At 40.2% G+C, this 14,535-nt stretch overlaps 1 protein-coding gene across 1 annotated transcript in view; it reads left to right on the top strand.

Moving 5' to 3' along the window:
- The first annotated feature begins 9,437 nt into the window (after positions 1-9,437).
- LOC124132404 overlaps positions 9,438-14,535 on the top strand; it is a 41,525-nt gene continuing 36,427 nt past the window's right edge. Inside the window, exons 1-3 of the mRNA XM_048403475.1 lie at positions 9,438-9,507; positions 11,201-11,253; positions 13,284-13,359. Of these exons, the coding sequence (XP_048259432.1) occupies positions 9,438-9,507; positions 11,201-11,253; positions 13,284-13,359 (199 nt within the window). The remainder of the gene's footprint in view (positions 9,508-11,200; positions 11,254-13,283; positions 13,360-14,535) is intronic.

Below are 14,535 nucleotides of genomic sequence, written 5' to 3'. Positions count from 1 at the left end.
ACCAGTCCATTATATGACCTAGTGCCACACACCTGGAGCTAAAGTATTAGAGACCAGTCCATTATATGAACTAGTGCCACACACATGGAGCTAAAGTATTAGAGACCAGTCCATTAAATGAACTTGTGCCACACACCTGCATCTAAAGTATGAGAGACCAACCCATTTTATGAAAAAGTGTCACACACCTCGAGCTAAAGTATTAGAGACCAGCGCATTATGATAGGAGGTATCTCAACTAGAGCTAAAACATGATAGAACATCACATAATAACAGATGTCACACCTGTAGCTGAAACGTTAGAGATGTACTCATTATATGAAGTGAGGCGTCACATAAGGAGCTGAAACATTAGAGACTAACTCATAATATGAATTGGCGCGTCACAACTGGGACTGAAACATTAAAGACCACGGTCCAGATTTTCGAAGCGATCTCAGATACGATTAATCTTAACAACTTACGTTCAAAGATAAGATATTTCAAGTTTAAGATCAGATACATTTTCGAAACTATCTTAAATATGTCGCAGATCGTATAAAGTTACGATCCCTATCAGAGAACTCATTTTTGTTAGAGATTGAAAAAAGCGGGGTGCTCTCCAGTGTTGTCACGGGTATGTCCGAACTGCTGACAATAACAACAACATGGAGAAGTGACACGGAATTCATACAAATACTGTTTAACACGCAACTTTTTGAGTGACAGTCCGTTCAATGCTACATATGTCCAATATGTTATAATCAATAAGTGTAATGTTACAACATTATAGTTATTAGAATTGAAATAATGTGCAAAAAAGATACTTCACTATTTTCCCTTCAAATTATCCCTTCGCTCAGTTCAGTTCAAACTAGGGGATTTTACGTGCGCTTTCCGACTGTATTTCGTACACGGGGAAGCACTTTATACTATTGGGGGGAAAAAAGCGTAATGAATAAATATAGAAGTGCGACCCAAAATAATGTAACTTTTACAGAGCTAATCTAGGGGGGGTGGGGGTTTGGCTGGGTGGGAGTGGGTGGTAAAAAAAATACTCAATAATGTGGAAAGTGTTGGGCGTGGGTTGGAGGGGAGGGGGTCAAGCGTGGGAAGGCACGGCGTCGGCGGGCGAGCATTGTGTCTAACGGCGGAATCCTCCCAGTAGTCTCTTCGCTATGGCCTCTTCCCTGGGGTTTGGCATTTTGAAGAGGCACTTGGTGAGGAGGGCGGCGGAGTTTGCGACGAAGTGCTTACTGCCCTGTAAGTCGCAATCCACGAGGAAGTGGGAGAGATCCTTGTAGTTGTAGATTTCGTGTTCGAATCTCTCCCTTCCCAGGACCTGAATCAGCTTGAGGTAGCCTTTTGAGGTGTCTTCCGAGGGGAAGAGCTCGTCTTGGCCGTCCTGGACGTGAGTCGCGCTGATCAAGTCGTGTTTCTTGTAGTACTTGAGGAGGCTGTTAGCCTTCTCCAGTAGCACGGCCCTGAGGCTGTTATCCTGGACCTGGGCCCCGTTCCACAAAGCGATCTTAGCGCTAACTCGGTCGTAACTCCCATTCTTTAACACTAACTACGACAGTCGTAGCGCTAAGATCGCTTTGTGGAACGGGTCCCTGGACCGGGGAGGTCTGGGTCTGGCCGTCGCTAAGGGAGGGGGGCTCCGGAGGACTGGTCTGGATGCTGCTGTCGCTCATGGGGGGCGACGAGGTCTGGCATTCCGTGGACGCAGTGGTGGTGGGTGGTCGGGAGGCTGGTTCGGGAGAGGGGATTTCTCTCCTCTTCCTCTTCTTCCTCCCGTGGCCGGTGCCCTCGGGCGAGCGGAAGGGTTCCTCCCCTCTGGATTCGAGGGGAGCGAGTTCCAACGCAGCTGCCGGGGGAGGCGGGGTGGTGGGGAGGGAAGTCTCAATCTCCATGTCGAGGACTGGAGGAGGGGTCTTCTTTTCCCGAGGGGGCCTCTTCTTCTGCACCGGGCGGGGTGCAGGAAGATTTGGGGCCGGGGTGCGGGCCATCTGAGGCTTGGTCTTGGCCGGAGCCTTGACCATAGGCCTCTTCTTTTGACCTAGGTCAAAGGAGATGGAGAGCGTGGAGGTTTTGGACTTGTAGGAAATCCTGAGGGAGTAGTCCCAAACCCGGTAAGCCAGCAGGGGCTCCAGGATGGAGACAAGCTCCCTCGGTAGTGACTTAGAGAGGTCTCTCATAGTCGGCTTGTAGTTTGGAGAGCTCAGGAGGGCGTGTTCGCAGGGCGAGAGTCCATGCCGAGATGGGGGATCCCTTCGCGAGAGAGTAGAGCTTTATATAAACACATCGCGTACAAAGTCAAGGACGAAAGTAATTAAGGGACGTTATTCTAAATGACAACGACGAGACCTATGATCGAATAGCAGGCGTTCAGCATTAAGATGCGTGTTTAGGTCTGATGTTACTTGATGTATGCTGGGTCAGTTTCACAATACTGCATGTTTTTGTATTTATTTCAAAAGTCAAGTTTATATAGAAATCACTAACATTCTACCTGGAAACACTCAAAACAAAACTTGTTCAGGAAGCAGCGCACCCACGAGAGAGTTACAATGACAATGTAAGTTTCTTTTGTTATTTACATATCCAAAATATTTCACGAATAAACAAAGGACTCAAATATAATATCAAGCTATTTGTATTCAAGTGATGAATTATTTTTAAACCTATCTTGATCCATAATTCTTTTAAAATTTAAAACATTTTCGTTCACAAAGGGAGATAATGTAGGAATTGTCAAGTGTTGTCTCATGGAGTGAGTGTATATGGTTTTACACCGCTTTGAGCAATATTCAAGCAATATCACGGCGGGGGACACAAAAAATGGGCTTCACACATTGTACCCATGTCGGGAATCGAAACCGGGTCTTCGGCGTGACGAGCGAACGCTTTAACCACAAGGCAACGCGACCGACCTTTTATGTACACTTAAATGTACAATTAAATCTGTAAAAAAAACACCATCAATTATTATTTTAAAATCGGTCCATTGAATGCAAAATTTAAAGATTATTGTGGTGAAAATGTCCATTTTATATTGATCATTAAATTTCATTCTGCGAAAATATACTGGAAAGTGAATTTTGGACAATGTTCAGAATATCTTACTTCTTTACGACATTTTAAAACCCAAATGAGCATGGGAACCCATTTTTACTTGATTTTTCAAATCGCCATTCTCGAAAATACGATACGAAAATATGTGCTTAACCTTTGCTCTCAAAATATCAATAATTGTTATATTTAGTGGAATACATCTATGTCGTTAATCACCTGTTTTTATAGAATGTAATTATTCAAGAGACAATATTTAATCACTAGTCAAATATTTGTCTTTCAGTAATATAGATAACCTAGGTGTTGTTTTGAAAAAGAAACCAAACACAATAACTTTTGCTAGAAAAACATAACATATTCTCTTTATACAAATATACTATACGCATATTGGATCACATGTATTTCCTTGTTAAATCAATGAGATTAGATGTCCCTGAGTTATCAATAAGGTCACGGTCATTACTATAGCCTGCCGACACCTTCCGTTTTAATCCTTCCCAAATTATCGAAAAGGTATGTTGTTTCACACTTCTTCAGCATGGACTCGGATCGAAATATATTGTAAGCTATCGACTTCATAGTTATGTGGATCGCTGCCGCGATTAAGAACATTTCGAACGTGTTATCTTCGAGGTGTCAGTTTGAATCACACAGTTTAACAAAATGAAATAACAATCTTTGAACGTAAAGCAGATTATTTGTTTGAAAAATATCTATGGCAAATTATGCCGCCATCTTGAAGATAACATAAACTTACGACAGGTATGGGGCTATCTTAGATTCATGACAATTTTACGATATCTTAGGGCTATGATAGTTTCGAAAATAGGCTACAATAGCCTACGATTTCCCTATGATAACTTTACGATGATTTTAGGGCTACGATCGTTCCCCAAAATATCTAGCTCATTATCATAGACGTAATGCGTCTTAGCTGGAGCTAAAAAACATACACCTATCTTAATAAAAAACGGGGCGCCTCAACTGATTCTGACACATTAAAAAAACATGTCATTTCAATAACCATAAAATTGAAAACAGTAATGTCTGTATCTGCATCGTCTAAGGGATCTAGATGGATCTCAACTTGAGCTAAAACACTTAAAGTACAACTTATTTTAATAGGAAGTGGCGCGTCTTAAATGGAACTAATACATTAAAAGACTAACTCGTTATTGCAGGAAGTGGGATGTCAAAACTTAAGCTAAAACATACGAGACGAACTGATCATGATAGGGTTTCATGCATCTGAGCTGGAGCCAAAACATTAAAAGACGCACTAGTTATGATTCATTCATTCACATTATTTCATGGTAAAATCGGCCGTAACAAGTACACAGCGACAGCGACAGCAACATCCCGGCATCAACATCAGCACGTCCGACTCTCCAACAGCTTTCAACCTCAACCACTAAAGTCTCCTTCTAAAGCCTCCGACCCTACCACAATCCAACAAAGTCCTGTCCCCATTCTCCTTCAAATAAATAAAAGCGACAATACCCTTACCACATTCAATAGAAATCTCTGCTAAAAGCAGAGTCCATTGTACGATTCCGACTATGTCATGAGCATGTGTTTACGAATCACTCGAGAATAGGGATGGTACCAGGTGTTCGCGAAAAGGTGAGCGTATCCTGCACCACCGGTGGCACCCGTCACAAACACATGTAAAGGCAAGTTAATTGTTCACCTGAAACAACTCGGGAACATACCCCATGCAGCCACCACATCCAACTTCCTCAACACATTAGGGGGCACGGGTGGCCCAGTCGTCTAAGGCGCCGCGATTCGCTGTGCAGAGTTGCGTCCCTTGAACACGCCAGAAACCTATGATTGTGGGTTCGAATCCCGGTTCGCCCCGATTATGTTTCTAGGTTTGTCAGCACCATACCCGTGCTCGTGGGTTTCACCGAAGTGGTAAACGTCTGAGACCTGCATCACTTCGGGCTTTCCTCCCACATTAAGCTGACACGCCGTGATATAACTGGAATACTGTTAAAAGCGGCGTTAAACCAACTCACTCACTCACTCACTCACTCACTCCTCAACACATTACTTATATTATCTGACCTATTATCTACCCCCGCCAATTCTAAAGCTTAGCTAGAGGATCAAAACATTAATATAAGATAGCATCTAATTTCAAAACTTATATTCAAAATTGTAAATCTATATGGACATAAATCCATTCACACTAAAAGTATTACTAAATGGCACATTTTTCTAACTCGACCCATTTATACAAAACAAGTTCAAGAATTCAAAGAGCAATTGCAGATCTGAACTCTGCAACTAAACACCACAATGATCAATGTACAAACTGCAAATCAACCGACGACCTTGACAATTGATCATTATGTCATGATCAGTAGCAAAACTTCTGTTCGAGCTCTATACATCAAAATGTAAAAACAATCTAGCTTTACTCTTAAGGCCATTTAACATTATAACATACAGCAAATGTTCCATATTAATCTTTGACAAAACAAAATTCCAAACAAACCAATTGCCATATATATATATATATATATATATATATATATATATATATATATATATATATATATATATATATATTCATTTTTTTAAATCTTTGTATGCATGTAGATGTCGGTCAATGGATGCAGGGGTTTAGCAAAGTCTCACCTTCTGAAGATTTGTTGATCAAAATTCCGAAGGAAAAAGTGACACCTAACCTCACCCCTCCCTATTTAGACACTGATACTAAGTTTGCAGTTGCTTACAGCGACAAAACAACTACCCTCGTAGGAGGGAGACTTCTGATTCGACGGAGCTAAACTCATTTTTATTGCAATTAATACTAAGTTTTATTGATATTAAACCAACAGTTTGCAAGTTTCACAAAGAAAACAGCATATATTGATGTTGGTACACCTTTCATAGCGGAGCTGAACAAGACAGAGCTGCAGTGAATGGTTAAAACGGTCATTTCGCAGCAAAACAATTTAATGTATGCATATGTTGTTGGCCAGTGTGTGGAGGCGTTGGACAAAATTATCCTTGAGAAAATTTATTGAAAAAAAAAATTCGGTGTGTGTGTTCACGCGCGGGTTCGAATCCCGACATGGATACAACGTGTGAACCATTTACGGTGTCCCCCGCCGTGATATTGCTGGAATATTGCTTAGAGCGGCGTAAAAAACATACTCATTCATTCATTATCTAAAAAAAACACTGATAAATAATATACCACTAGTTCGTAGGGGAGGAGTTTAGAAATGTTATATTAACACTGCATAATTGTGTTAAGGAAGCCGTTATGACGGCAACGAAACTGTTTTCTCTTGTTTACATCACTGGTGCTGTATGGAGAAACCATGTTAAAACGTTCGCTCCTGTGACGAAAATCCGGGTCTTGTACACAAATTGGGTAAAACGTGTAAAACCAATCCTTGGTCTTCCCGTCGTAATGCGGTTGAAATATAATCATAGTTGTGTAATTAAGTTGAAAAGACCAACGACATAGGTGTAAGAACATATACAGAATTTAGAATCAATATGTTTTATGTACATGCCGTATTCTTACATTAAATAATATGCTTCATTCATTGACGACATGGGACAATTTCCCCCTCCCCCCTCCACACACACGCACGCACACACGGACACCCACACCCACACACACACACACACACACACACACACGCACACACACACGCAGTGACAGAGAAACGTCCTTACCGGCCTGGTGCTATTTTGTATTGAATATAACTTCACATCAGCTGCGAATCGTTACAGCCACAGCGATAATTCGTTTGCATAATTATTTGTTCACCAAAAGATTGTTTAATTACATATTGCTGCACTTACCATGTCGTTTTGTTCAACGTCCTCTCCAGAGTGAAAACATACGGCAGGCCAGGAAATCAAGCTGAAAAATGTTTCTTCGTAAATGAATTCTAAACAACTTTTTGAAATTAATGTAACATGCACCGGTGCATTTGATAAAGTAAGCGTCGTCTGCTTCGATCCATAGAGTCTGGATTACGCGCAGGAAAAACTCGTGCAACGGAAGTGTTTCCCGATTGGCTAAACTCGTAACCTTGACATCACGTGACTCTTCTGGTGAACACCTGCTTGAAATATACAACACTTCTAACCTGACTTGACATTTGCTTATGTTAATAATCTTAACCCACAAAGCCATTAGCGGTGGGGTTTGTCTAGCGAGGTTAAAGCGTTGACTCGTCACACAAATTCACGATATGGGTACACCATGTAGAGCCGATTTTGAAGCCCCTCTCCGTAATATGGCTTGGGTTTTGTTCCAAATTTCGCAAATGATTTTGTAATAATAAATGGTAATTTTTAGCGGCATTCATCATAATAGGATGGAGATGTAATACAGTGGATGGTCGACCATGAACTTCCAAGAGCCTTAACATTTTAATGCATTTTAATCATAATGATGATTATGAAAAAGAAATTATCAAAGAATAATTATGAATTAATATCAAAGAATGTATAAAGTACCACACGAGTAAAAACGTATTAACTGAGGTTCAAAGGAGAGTATACCGAGTTGGTTTTTATATGTAATGGAAAATTATTGAAAGAACTGTTGTTAAATTTGATGCGTGTCATCGCATCCCAATTAGGTGGACCCGTGAAGATCCGGGGTAGATTGGTCTTCAGCAACACATGCTTGCTGTAAGAGGCTCGCTGACTTGGTCGTTGCATGTCATATAGTTGTAATATTACTATTGAAACTGGGTTAGAATAGGTCTTCAGCAACCGATGCTTGCCGTTAGAGGTGACTAACGGGATCGGGTGGTCAGACTCGCTGACATGGCTGTCATTACGACCATGTTTAAATCAGATTGGAATTCTCTTTGAGTTTAGAGACGGAATATTTTCTTAGAATGGTTTAAAACATAAAATGTCCTTCTTCGAAAAGGATAACTAAACACGATACACGACAAAGTTTATATAGGACATCCCTTGAAATATTTACTAATGGAGTTAAAACTTTTGGAAAATCCTTTTCCAGGTTTTCGGGGGTGGGTGGGTGGGGTGGGTGGTGTTATTAGAACATTTTAAGGACCTCGGATTCATCAGTACACCAAGGAAGGCAGGTCGTCAAAAGCCTAATATTGGACCTCTACAAGATCCGACAACGACGGGGGTCACGGGTGATCCGTGAAGATCTGGGGTGGAATAGGTCTTCACCAACCCATGCTTGCCGTAAAAGACGACTATGCTTGCCGTAAGAGGCGATTAACGGGATCGGGTGGCTCGCTGACTTGGTTGACGCTTGTATTATCACATATACCACTGTGTCCGGAAGTAGCCAATGTTGCTATTTTTAAGAGAAAAGTTTCAATATTATTTACACATATCACATCCTCGATATCTCAAGGGGTCGCATGTCAGTGAGCGTAGGTATACATGTACATGTATACCGAAATGCGAGCGCTGGAGATATCGAGGAGACATATATCACCACCTCGTGCATTTTTGACAAGTTTTCCAGAATATCTTGTAACACCTTTATAGTGAAACTAAAATCTGTTCCCATCTGCTGCTATATACTGTATATCATTCACATCATATAAATTTTCTTCTTCTATTTCATGAGAGGGCACGGGTAGCCCAGTCGTCTAATTTAAGAAGCCGCAAAGTAGCGTCCCTTTGACACGCCAGCGTTGCAGGACTAAGACGTTTACCACTTGTGGAATGTGGAGCTGACAAACCAAGAAACATAATCGGGGCGAACCGAGATTTGAACCCACGATCATAGGTTTCTGGCGTGCCAAATTCTGCACAGCGAATGGTGGCGCCTAAGATTTGTTTGTTTGTTTGTTGTTTAACACTGCACTCAGCAATATAGCTATATGACGGCGGTCTGTAAATAATCGAGTCTGGACAAGACAATCCAGTGATTGATATCATGAGCATCAATCCACGCAATTGGGATCGATGACATGCATCAACCAAGTCAGCGAGCCTGACCACCCGATACCGTTAGTCGCCTCTTAGGACAAGCATAGTCGCCTTTTACGGCAAGTATATGGGTTGATGAAGACCTATTCTATACCGGATCTTCACATAGCAATCACTGGATTGTCTGGTCCATACTCGATTATTTACGGACCGCCGTCATATAGCAGGAGTATTGCTGAATGCGGCGTTAAACAACAAACAAAACTTTATTGATATATTTGTAATGTATAGATCACAGGTAATTGTACATATATATCAACACTGTAACAGTTTCATATCAATTCTTACTGGGTAATACATACGTATATTTGCGTTTGCGCCAATTTCAAACCCTGATTCTTTGACCACCCCACCACCTCAAAATAAACTCGCCCATTCCGCGATTCCGTGCGGCATCACGTGACTATATTCGGAAAAAAATGGCGCTCTTCAGCAACGAGAAGTTGAAGTACCTGCGAACTTTAGGATTGAAATTTGACGCCACAGAAGGTATATTGTAAACATACATTGAATGAAAGACAACGTGAGGGTGTTATTCATTTCGAAATCAACGGATGATTTTGACTGACACTATGTCATAACACTGTTGGAGGTTAATATTTGCAACTCTTACACCGAGTCTTCAAATCTTCTGCAAAGATTATCGGCCTAGCCTACTTTGTCGCGTAGAAAAGGACAGAAGTTGAGACTGAGAGGGTGAAACTTTGACAAAGTGTCACTGACATCCCCGAATACGGTCGTCGTGATACCGCAGTTCTGTTTAAATTTTCAAGGATCAAAATATTAGGCCTTGGACGGGTAACTCGGGTGCTCGGGTCGGGCAGGTACTGAGTAGGACCCGGGTACCCACAGGACTACCCGGACCCGTGGTTAGTCACGTGATATATTGTTTCATGACAAAAATTCACAATATAACTACATGGTGACACGACAATTGTAAGTCTCTAATGTTCGCATTTCTTCAAGACTATGAAGCGTTCCTTCTGACTTATATATATATATGTTTGAACAAAGCTGAAACGTTCAGTGTATGCATGACCACATCGTTTTATACGTGTATCTAAATACATTCTGCCAGGGCTACTGTCAAACTATTCCCAATCGGACATTTTGTACCTATCTCTTGACAACAACAGTAGGGTCGGGTAATAGGGGTGTGGGTACCCGGGTAGTAAAATTGGACTCGTCCCAGCCCTACAAAATATATAAACTGTTTATCTGTGTGAGGATTCAACATTTGTAACAAGTCAAGTTTACGAAGTGTGACAAGCCGGTGACAGTTCGAGTGGTTTTAACCACAATGTTCGCCAGTTTCAAGATAGATCTACTATGAATAAATACTTATGTGACTTGGGCTATTCTGGCCAATGACCAAATGATGACCAATCAGTCAGAGGAAGTTAACGGCAAACTGTTCAGAGGGTGTGTGTTGCCAGGAGGCAAATTCTGGTGATAACACTGATAACAGAAGGGGATGTCCGTGTTGATGAGATGTCAACTGGCTTCAGGCACCAACAGCTGGCCGCTGACCCCCAATAATTACCTTAGCTAGTTGTCTCTGCTGCTAAGCTCTCCTGGCCTAGTTCACTTCATAGGCCTACCAAATCACTTGATGGTTGAAGCACCATGAGCACAGGACCATGAAACTAATAATAATAACAAACTCGCAGATGAGGCCAAAGGATGTTCAACACAAACTATATGTACCAGTAATAAAGTACTTATGTTGGTATTAATAATTAAAAGGTGTCCAGTGTTTAGCTTGGAGGATGATATTCTGCAGCAAATGTCTGTTAAGATTCCCAAATTTGAATTTCCGTAAACAACGTAATAAGCGCCCAGAGCGCTCTCAAAATTAGAAATAGGGGGCTCTTATTAGAATATTATTTTGGTGGAAAAAAACAGAGTTGAAAGATAAATTTCGTGGTTTATGCTGACAGCCTGAAATGTTATATACGACAGATAGATTTTTCCAGAATTTAATTGCCCATAATTAAGGATGCATATAACACACGAGTACGTATTATACGAGAATAAATAATTCTTGTATACATTGATTAATCGGAAGGGGTGCTAATTAGGGTTGTTCAAGAGCCAGTATATTAGCAATTATCGCCGTGGGCGCTTATTAGAGCGGGGCCCCTACTGAACATTAACAGCATTTTATTGTCATTTCTTACAGATGATATAAAGAAAACATACAAGAAACTAGCCCTGATACATCACCCTGATAAGGTTTGTACTTTTTGATTTGTTTGTGTTTTTTCCATCTTTCAGTTTACAGATATTTTCCCATGACAGCAGGTTGGTGAAGACAACTGAATGAATAACAGCATCCATTAGTTATGGGTATTGGCCTGACTTGCTTACTAAAATCTATTGTAATAATGATGCATGTGTTTTGACTGGTGGCAGCAATAGTATAGAGAGCTCCGCGAATGGGATATCGCTGTGAGGAGCTTGATGTTTATCAATTTTGTGCATACACAGTTATGGCCCTTGATCCATGTTATTTTTATTCATTTGGTGCATAGTGTCTGCAATGGGAAAAGTTTCCCCAGAAACTACTGAAGTAACATGAGTGAAACTTTGCAAGCTTATCTAAATGATACTTATCAAGACTGAATTCAAAAATCAGATTTTCTCAGGACATCAAGCCACCCCAGTGCCTATAAGGATCTATAGGACTCTTTTTGATAGGTAACATTAACTTCAATGTTATTGGCTACTATATGAACAAAGTTCTGTTGTGCCCCATGGTGGGAGATAGTGATAACGACATTTTGGGGTTTTTTTTTTTTTTAATGAAACATCATAGCAATTATGGCAAAATATTACTAATTTGAAAAGGGTTAGTTATTAGCTATTCATTGTAACAAAGCATAATTACATGGAGCTCAGAAATAGTGTGACCCCATGGCAACCCATCTTCCCGAGGCAAGAGAGTAAACTGACTTTAAAAGACCAGTTTCTACCCTTGCCGAACTAGGCTGGTATTATGGAGTTACATTTTGGCTGGACTAACGAGTCTATGCATAGTCCAATCAAAATCGCACACCGAAATCGAAATCCGGTCGTAAAGTGTCGTGCAGATTTCGGTCGACTGCAAGATATGCAAAGCATGTGCACCGCTAACTCGTTGTCAACAGATATTTTCTAAATCTTTTTCATGTTTTTAATCAAGGTGTTCACGTGATTTGATGCACTTCCCGATGTAAGACTCGTTTTATCACAATATAGATCTTGATTATCGATCAGATCGTCTTGACTGGGCGCCACCGTTTTGTTTGAAGCAAATGCAAGTGATACGAAAGGTTGAATCTGATTGGTCAATGGGAGAGGCATAGAAAGGACATAACTCATAATAGCCACTGATGGCGCTACGATCGAGCCCAGGAATTCCAGCCTAGTTCGGCAAGGGTGGAAACTGGACTTTTAAAGTCAGTTAACTCTCTTGCCTCGGGAAGATGATGGCAACCTGGTGTAGAATAGATTCACAGCAATGCATCAGAATGGACAATGTTCATAATATCAACCATTGTTAGAAATGGTGTTCCCCATGGCAACCTGGTGTAGAATAGATTCACAGCAATGCGTCAGAATGGCGATGCTCATAATATCAACCATTGTTAGAAATGGTGTTCCCCATGGCAACCTGGTGTAGAATAGATTCACAGCAATGCGTCAGAATGGCGATACTCATAATATCAACCATTGTTAGAAATGGTGTTCCCAATGGCAACCTGGTTTAGAATAGATTCACAGCAATGCGTCAGAATGGCGATACTCATAATATCAACCATTGTTAGAAATGGTGATCCCCATGGCAACCTGGTGTAGAATAGATTCACAGCAATGCGTCAGAATGGCGATGCTCATAATATCAATCATTGTTAGAAATGGTGATCCCCATGGCAACCTGGTTTAGAATAGATTCACAGCAATGCGTCAGAATGGCGATGCTCATAACCAACCACTGATTTGTCTGTTGCAGAGTCATTCATTTTAAAAGGCCTCCGTGGTATAGATGGCATATTTATTACTGAAACTGGCACAAAATAACAATAGGTCTTGAACATCCAATGATCAGATAATTAAGATAATTTAGAATGGTGAAAGGGTGAAATTGCCCACCCTTGCATGTCAGTATGTTTAATGTTATTTTCATAATAGAACCACCCAAAAGCATGCACTGGATATATGAGGTATTTATGAATTTAATTTGCCACTTTCATTTTCTTTTGATCAGTCAGTTTTGGTTTCAGTGTCAGAATGATCCAGAAGCTACTAAAAGATTTCAAGAACTGAGTGCTGCATACTATGGCCTACAGCGACTTAAAGGTGAGAGTACTAAGTGCTGCATACTATGGCCTACAGAGACTTAACTCTTTCAACACCACAATGTCCGAAATACGTATTCCATTTCAATTTATCATTTTTTATCGATAAATAAAAAAAATTATTCACTATTTCCAGCGATGTTATTGAAAATAAAATTCTCGGACACACATTTCGACAACGGGTCCACATCGAACATGTCAAAAGGCAAAATAAAGACGTTTTAAACAAAACTTTAAATATATTATACAAAGTAATAAATGAAATCAACAAAAATATATCTAAAAGTAATCAAACTTACATCTAAGTTATTATTTCCATCTTTTCGTGCGATCGCGTGTAATGTAAGTCAAATGACATCTCGGCTTTCGTCGCCTCGAATTCTTGGCTCGGACACGATGTTTAATGCAAAAATATATGCATGAAAAATCTTTGTCACAGCTCGTAACCTAGCACGATACATTCACAAAGTTCCATATTTTTAATATATATCGTGATTTCCTGCCTAAAACGTTCAGAATAACACGATTTAACAAAAATCTTTCGCCAACTTGTGAAATTTATCAATCACGAGCTTGGTATCACAACTGTAATTTGATTGGCTGCCTTAGGTCAAAATAGACCAATCACGAAACTTGTTGCAGATTTCAGCAAGAAAGCGTCATTAGAAACCAATTTTAATCCAATGAAATCGCTTGTTATAACTACGGAAAAAAAACCAGGCGATGTTACGTGCATGTAGATGAAGGAATAAGCTTTCCAGCGATGTGTCATATGCCATTCTTCGACAAAACGTGCTTTTCATACGAAGCCTCAAAAACGGGGGTAATTCTTCATGTTACTGAGCGGACAGCCGCTGTTATCGAGAAATGTGTGATGATATAGATACTGTTTATAATTCTTTTTAAAATGATTTTCAATCACGTAAACAATGAAAATAAAACAGAAATAGGTAAGTGGATTTTATGAAGTCTTATATTTGCCGAAAATAGTCAAGTTTTCGCTTCCTTGGTTCCTAATCTGGACGTTAACAACGTGTTAGCTTACATTTTTTATTTACAACAAACTTAAATAAGTTGTAAATACATTATTTTAAATAATGTGAAAAACCCAACTTTCATATTTATAAACCATAGGATCAGACCTTTCAAATGGTGTATAACATGTAGTAGCAAATAT

Source organism: Haliotis rufescens, unplaced genomic scaffold (assembly GCF_023055435.1).
Source record: "Haliotis rufescens isolate VD_foot unplaced genomic scaffold, xgHalRufe1.0.p SCAF_3, whole genome shotgun sequence".
In the NCBI taxonomy this organism is placed as follows: Eukaryota; Metazoa; Mollusca; class Gastropoda; order Lepetellida; family Haliotidae; genus Haliotis; species Haliotis rufescens.
This window is presented reverse-complemented; position numbering and strand designations above follow the sequence as displayed.